Source organism: Halichoerus grypus, chromosome 11 (assembly GCF_964656455.1).
Source record: "Halichoerus grypus chromosome 11, mHalGry1.hap1.1, whole genome shotgun sequence".
Taxonomy (NCBI): domain Eukaryota; kingdom Metazoa; phylum Chordata; class Mammalia; order Carnivora; family Phocidae; genus Halichoerus; species Halichoerus grypus.
Window position 1 is genome coordinate 50,099,875 of NC_135722.1, and position 7,742 is coordinate 50,107,616.

A 7,742-nucleotide genomic window follows, 5' to 3' on the forward strand; every position below is an offset into this window, starting at 1 on the left:
AGAACCTAAGAGACCTAAGTAGATATAACTAGTAAATGTAATTTGGTATCCTGGATGGGATCCCACTAGAGAAGAACATTAGGTATAGTTAAAGGAATCTGAATAGCAAGAACTTTAATAAATTATGAACTTAGTTAATATTGTTTCATTAATTATAACAAATGACCATACTAGTATAAAATGTTACTGATAAGGGAAATTACGTATACATTTATATGAAATCTCTGTACTATATTTGCATTTTCTATAATCTACAGTGTTATAAATAAACTTTTTAAAAAAGCATATAGAAAATTAATTAGCTAGAAATTATCATAGACCTAGGAGAGTGAAACAGAATATGCTCTATGAAATATCAACAATTTTAATATACTGTTGAAATTATGAAAGAAGATATCTGACAAAAGAATACAGTGTTGACATTGCAGATCCTAGTATCACTCTCCAAAATTCAGGAGTTCCTTAAGTTTCCACACAAGGCTCTGCCCCTCCAACCAAAAACCTGAGCTCTTGAGGTAAGTTAAATTTGGGGGTCTTGAGAGGGCAAAGATTGTTAGAAAGCCCAATTTACTAGTTTGGATGCACAACTAAACCAAGAAATACTACACAGCTTTTACTGAGTAATAATGATATTCTGAAAGCCATTTGTTTTACTGGTATGTTTTGTTCTTTTTTGGCAATAAATCTAGGAAGGAAGATGTTGTCACATTTATCAACTCCCCTATAACTCCAAAAGTGAATCTAGAAGACATCTCCATGGCAACTCTCATCAGAATGAACTTCCACAAAATACCCTTGCCTGGGAATACTGAGTGTTAGTTAAGTGGTTTAGATTATTATCAACAAACCATTACAAATTTCTTACTATATATCAGGAAATGTTTTAAGTGTTATACAAGTATTAGCTTTTTAAATATTCACAACAATGTTTTGTACTAGGTATTATCCTGCTTATTATAGAGGAGGAAATGGAGAAACAATTTCTTTCCCAAACTCATGTCCATTAAGTAGGGAAGACAGGATTCAAACCCACATAGTCTGTCTCAATGTCCATCCACTTAACCAATTTTCAGTATCACATTTCTTTCCTTAGATCTCTTTTTACCAGTAAATTAAACTCTGTCTTATTTTACTATTAATAAGAACCAAGAAGCAGAAAGCATTTGTGTTCAAAACAACTGGTCTTTGTTTTATTATATTATCTCTCCCATCAAAGTTCTAATGAATACTCTACTCCATGAAATTATAAATACTAGCTGGGCATCAATTTTTTCCTATAGTATTTAAGGTTGAATTGTGGTTAGCACGGGGGTGAGAGGAAGAGTTAGGTGAGTTTTGGAAAAATTGACCAGATACCAGCAAGGTAAACAACATGGTAATGAAAAGAAAAAAAAAAAGAGCCAGAATGACTTGCCAATCCCTTACATAAAATCACTCCAGATTTTCTGTGACCTGACCTTATACATGGGGCCCATGAGAGGAAATCTAGAACTAGAGGGATCTTGAAGAGAAAGAATGGGAGGTAAGCCCTCCTCATAGCTGTTCCTGCCTAGAGATAAGCCAATTTATCACAAGTCATCCCAAGGTTGGGAAACAGTATTCAGAATCAGGATTCTTTTTCTTTCCTTCTTTTTCTTTCTTTCTTTCTTTCTTCTTTCTTTCTTTCTTTCTTTCTTTCTTTCTTTCTTCTTTCTTTCTTTCTTCTTTCCTTTCTTTCTTTTCTTTCTTTCTTTCTTCTTTCTTTTCTTTCCTTCCTTTCTTTCTTTCTTTCTTCTTTCTTTCTTTTTCTTTCTTTCTTTCTTTCTTTTCTTTCTTTCTTTCTTTCTTTCTTTCTTTCTTTCTTTCTTTCTTTCTTTCTTTCTTTCTTCTTCTAATCACCAGTGATGCTATGCTTCATATTTTTTTCTTTTTTTAAATAATATATAACGTATTATTGGGGCACTTGGGTGGCTCAGTTGGTTAAGTGACTGCCTTTGGCTCAGATCATGATCCCAGGATCCTGGGATTGAGCCTCGCATTGGGCTCCTTGCTCAGCGGGGAGGCTGCTTCTCCCTCTCCCTCTATCTGCTACTCCACCTGTTTATGCTCTCACTCTCTGTCAAATAAATAAATAAAAATTCTAAAAAATATATATATATAATGTATTATTTGTTTCAGAGGTACAGGTCTGTGATTCAGCAGTCTTATATGATAACCACTGCTCATTACATCACATGTCCCCCTTCATGTCCATCACCTAGTTAACCCATCCCTCCAGCTCCCTCCCCTCCAGCAACCCTCAGTTTGTTTCCTATGATCAAGAGTCTCTTACGGTTTTTCTCCCTCTCTGGTTTTGTCTTGTTTTATTTTTTCCTCTCTTCCCTTATGATCCTCTGATTTCTTAAATTCCACATCAGTGAGATCATATGATAACTGTCTTTCCCTGATTGACTTATTTTTTTTAGCGTAATACCCTCTAGTTCCATCCATGTTGTTGCAAATGACAAGATTTCAATTTTTTGATGCTGTGTAATATCTCATTGTGTGTGTGTATATATACATGTATATATATACATATATATATATATATATGTTTTGTTGTGTATATTGTGTGTGTGTGTGTCTTCTTTATCCATTCATCTTTCAATGGACATCTGGACTCTTTTCATACTTTGTCTATTGTGGACATTGCTGCTATAAACATTGGGATGTAGGTGCCCCTTTGGATCACTACATTTGTATCTTTGGGATAAATATTGAGTAGTGCAATTGTTGGGTTGTAGGGTAGCTCTATTTTTAACTATTTGAGGAAGCTCCATACTGTTTTCCAGAGTGGCTGCACCAGCTTGCATTCCCACCAACAGTGTAAATGGGTTCCCCTTTCTCCGCATCCTCGACAATATCCATCAGTTTCCTGACTTGTTCATTTTAGCCATTCTGACTGGTGTGAGGTGGTGTCTCATGGAGGTTTTGATTTGTATTTCCCTGATGCTGAGTGATGTTGAGCATTTTTTCGTGTGTCTGTTGGCCATTTGGATGTCTTCTTTGGAGAAAGGTCTGTTCATGTCTTCTGCCCATTTCTTGTTTGGATTATTTGTTCTTTGGGTATTGAGTTTGATTAAGTTCTTTATACATTTTGGATACTAGCCCTTTATCTGATATGTCATTTGCAAATATCTTCTCCCATTCTGTCGGTTGTCTTTTGGTTTTGTTGACTGTTTCCTTTGCTGTGCGGAAGACTTTTATCTTGATGAAGTCCCAATAGTTCATTTTTGCCTTTCTTTCCCTTGCCTTTGGAGACGCATCTAGCAAGAAGTCTGCTCTAATCTTTATTATTTCTCTTCTGTTGGGTTTAGGTTTTATTTGCTGTTCTTTCTCCAGCTCCTTTAGGTGTAGGGTTAGGTTGTATATATGAGACCTTTCTTGTTTCTTGATAAGGATTTATTGCTATATACTTCACTGCCTTTGCTGCATCCCAAAGATTTTGAACAGTTGTGTTTTCATTTTCATTTGTTTCCATGAATTTTCTTTTCTTTATTTCCTGGTTGACCCATTCATTCTTTAGTAGGTTGCTCTTTAGGCTCCATGTATTTGAGTTCTTTCCAAATTTCCTCTAGTGATTGACTTCCAGTTTCAAAGCACTGTGGTCTGAAAATATGCAGGGAATGATCCCAATCTTTTGGTACCAGTTGAGACCTGATTTGTGACCCAGCATGTGATCTATTCTGGAGAATGTTCCATGTGCACTAGAGAAGAATGTGTATTCTGTTGCTTTGGGGTGGAATATTCTGAATATATCCATGAAGTCCATCTGGTCCAGTGTATCATGCAAAGCCCTTGTTTCCTTGTTGATCGTCTGCTTAGATGATCTTTCCATTGCAGTGAGTGGGGTGTTAAAGTCCCCCACTATTATTGTATTATTATCAATGTGTTTCCTTAATTTTGTTATTAATTGGCTTATGTAATTGGCTGTTCCCACGTTAAGGGCATAAATATTTACAATTTTAGATCTTGTTGGACTCCTTAATTCTAATATAGTGTCCTTCCTCATCTCTTATTGCAGTCTTTGGTTTAAAATCTAATTTGTCTGATATAAGGATTGCCACTCCAGCTTTCTTTTGATGGCCTTTAGCATAATAAATAGTTTTCCACCCCTTAACTTTCAATCTGGAGGTGTCTTTGGGTCTAAAATGAGTCTCCTGCAATTGGCATATCAATGGGTCTTGCTTTTTTATCCAATCTGATACCCTGTGTCTTTTGATTGGTACATTTAGCCCATTTACATTTAGAGTAACTATCGAAAGATATTAATTTAGTGCCATTGTATTACCTCTAAAGTGACTATTACTGTATATTGCCAGTTCCTTTCTGGTCTATGTTACTCTTGGGCTCTCTCTTTGCTTAGAGGATCCCTTTTAATATTTCTTGTAGGGCTGATTTGGTGATCACAAATTCTTTTAGTTTCTGTTTGTCCTGGAAGCTTTTTATCACTCCTTCTATTTTGAATGATATCCTAGCTGGACAGAGTATTCTTAGTGGCATATTTTTCTCATTTAGCATCCTGAATATATCATGCCAGTCCTTTCTGGTCTGCCCAGTCTCTGTGGATAGGTCTGCTGTCAATCTAATGTTTCTACCCTTGGAGGTTACAGACTTCTTGTTCCGAGCTGCTTTCAGGATTATCTGTGTGTCTCTGAGATTTGCAAGTTTCACTATTATATGTCAGGGTGTTGACTTATTTTTATTGATTTTGAGGAGGGTTCTCTGTGCCTCCTGGACTTGGATGCCTCTTTCTTTCCCGATTAGGGAAGTTCTCCACTGTAATTTGTTCCAGTATACCTTATGCCCCTCTTTCTCTTTCCTCTTCTTCTGGGATCCCAATTATTCTAATACTGTTTTGCTTTATGGTCTCACTTTTCTCTCAAATTCTCCCCTCATGATCCTGTAGTTGTTTATCTCTCTTTTTCTCAGCTTCTTTATTCTCCATCATTTTGTCTTCTATATCACTAATTCTCTCTTCTGCCTATTTATCCTAGCAGTTAGAGCCTCCATTTTTTATTGCATCTCATGAATAGCCTTTTGTTTTTGACTTGGTTAGATTTTAGTTCTATTTCTCCAGAAAGGGATTCTCTAGTGTCTTCTGTGCTTCTGTGCCTTTTTCAAGCCTACCTAGTATCTTTATAATCATTATCCTAAATTCTAGTTCCGACATCTTACATATATCCGTACTGATTAGGTTCCTGGCAGTCAGTACTGCCTCTTGTTGTCTTTTTTGAGGTGTGTTTCTGTCTTGTCATTCTTGCAGAAAGTAATCAATTTTCTATCTGTAGAATTGCAGCAATTCTTTTCTTAGGTCTTTGGTTGAGTTCACAGGTGTTCAGAATGTTTTGATAGCTATCTAGCTGAATTCCTGGGACCAGGCGAAACTAAAGTCTCCTACTCCTCCATCATCTTGGAAAGTCCCTGTAAATATATTTTAAAACATTGAATTGTATACTTTATTTTTTAAATAAGGTCTTATTTATTTATTTATTTATTTGAGAAAGAGAGAGTGCACACATGCCCATGAGTGGGGGGAGGAGCAGAGGAGGAAAGAGTCTCAAGCAGACTCCTCACTGAGCACAGAGCCCCAGGTGGGGCTCGATCCTCACAACCTTGAGATCATGACCTGAGCAGAAACCAAGAGTCAGACACTTAACTGACTGTACCAGCCAGGCACCCCGAATTATATACTTTTAAGTGGATAAACTGTATGGTAGGTGAATTATATCTCAGAAAGCTGTTAACATTTAAAAAAAAAAAAAACAAAACAGTACTTAGCAAACTAGTCCCCTAAAATATATATTGAAATAAAGGAATGGAGATAGATATAACATGCTAACACTAATCAAAAGAAAGCTAGAGAAGCTATATTAATTTCAGAAAAGACAAACTAAAATGAGAAAAACTATCAAGGATAAAGGGCATTATATTTTCATAAAGTGATTTCCAAAAGACATAACAAATTTTAATATCTATGCACCTAACAACAGAGCATCAAAATACCTGGGGTAAAACTGATAAAATGACAAAGAGAAATAGAAAAATCCACTCTGGTATTTGGAGGCTTTAACAGCTCTTTTTCAGTAACTGACAGATCGAAAGCCATCTTAAAATCTAAATTTTCTTCAGAAATTGAGGAACTTCCCAACATATAACGAACAATGAATGACTGTTGACTTGATGACTCTTAGTTTCACAAACATTTACTCGTAATTGTTGAAAGAAAAATCATAGTTCTGCTAAGAATGGCCTAACCTGGGTTTAGTGACCATATTCTCTAGTATGTCAACATAAAGACAAAACAAAACCATGCCTTTATTCTCTATACTGAAAATACAGGTTTTACTCTTATTGAGGTTTATATCTAAGATCTTTAAATTAAAATATTATTAGCAAAATGTAAATTCAAAATTCTACATTAACATGAAATACTCTTATAAATATAAAGAAGAAGGGAAGGAAATGTGTGTTTTAGATTCTTTTTCACTTAAACTTTCTGTTGCTTGAATTTCCGGAGGATTCTGTCACGAATCTGCTTGGTCTTGACACTGTAGACAATGGGGTTCATGAGGGGTGGGACCAGCAAGTAGACATTGGCCATAAGCACATGGACAATTGGGGAAGCATTCTGCCCATAACGACGGATCATAGAGAGTCCAATCATTGGTGTATAGAAAGTGAGTACAGCACAGATGTGGGAAATGCAGGTGTTGAGGGCTTTCACCCTCTCTGTCTTGGAAGCTATACGCAACACTGTGCCAAGGATGAGGCTATAGGAGAGGAGGAGAAGCACTGAATCAAGTCCCATGGAGCAAATGACCACCATGAGGCCATAGATGCTGCTGACCCGATGGCTGGATACAGTTGTCTTTATGAGGTCCTGGTGTAGGCAGAATGGGTAGGAGAGAATATTGACAGGATGATACTGAAGCCTCTTTAGGAGGAAGGAAGCTGGAAAGGCCAGAGCCAAGGCCCGTCCAGCAATTGCCAACCCAATCCCAATGATTACACCATTGGTTAGAATGGCCACATAGCGCAGGGGTTCTCGTATTGCTACAAAGTGGTCAAAGGCCATGGCCAACAGCACAGCTGACTCAATAATTGAGAAAACATGAATGAAGTACATCTGGACCAGGCAAGCATTAAAGGAGATCTCCCGGGCATGGAACCAGAAGACGCTGAACATGGTAGGCAAGATTGTAGTGGATAGGCCCAGGTCAGTAAGTGCCAGCATTGATAGAAAGTAGAACATTGGTTGGTGGAGGGAAGGCTCAGTTCTGATGATAAATAGGATGGTAATGTTTCCTGAAATTGAGGTGGCATAAATCAGAAAGATGGGGATGGAAATCAAGCTATATCTGCTTTCAAGGCCTGAGAGGCCTGTCAGGAGGAAGCGAGGATACAAGGCAGAGCTATTGAAGACAGACATCATGTGATGGAGGTGCCCTCAGTCTAAGTGGGAGGACAAGAACCTGGAACAATTCAGGTACAGTCAATATTGCAAGGAGCAGCAATGCTCCGACACATACTGCTCTGTTTAGACTCTTTCCAATTAATCCTCTTCTCATTATATATAATTACCACCTGTACTTATTATTTTCCCAATTAATCTATTTCATCATTGTACATTTATTGAGAATACATTTTATAAAAGGAAAACTGATAGAGCTAAAATGTAGAGAAATATATAAAAACTGACTTCAAATACTTATAACCTAGTA

General features: G+C 36.9%; 1 protein-coding gene across 1 annotated transcript; it reads right to left on the bottom strand.

Moving 5' to 3' along the window:
* Positions 1-6,508: 6,508 nt before the first annotated feature.
* Positions 6,509-7,450, bottom strand: LOC118549815 (olfactory receptor 51G2-like). The gene has a single exon (XM_036114417.2). It carries the CDS (start codon positions 7,448-7,450, stop codon positions 6,509-6,511), a length of 942 nt encoding a protein of 313 aa, XP_035970310.2.
* Positions 7,451-7,742: the final 292 nt, after the last annotated feature.

Excerpts from the sequence above, each read along its gene's own strand:
- LOC118549815 (XM_036114417.2), bottom strand. The coding sequence starts at position 7,450 with ATGTCTGTCTTCAATAGCTCTGCCTTGTATCCTCGCTTCCTCCTGACA.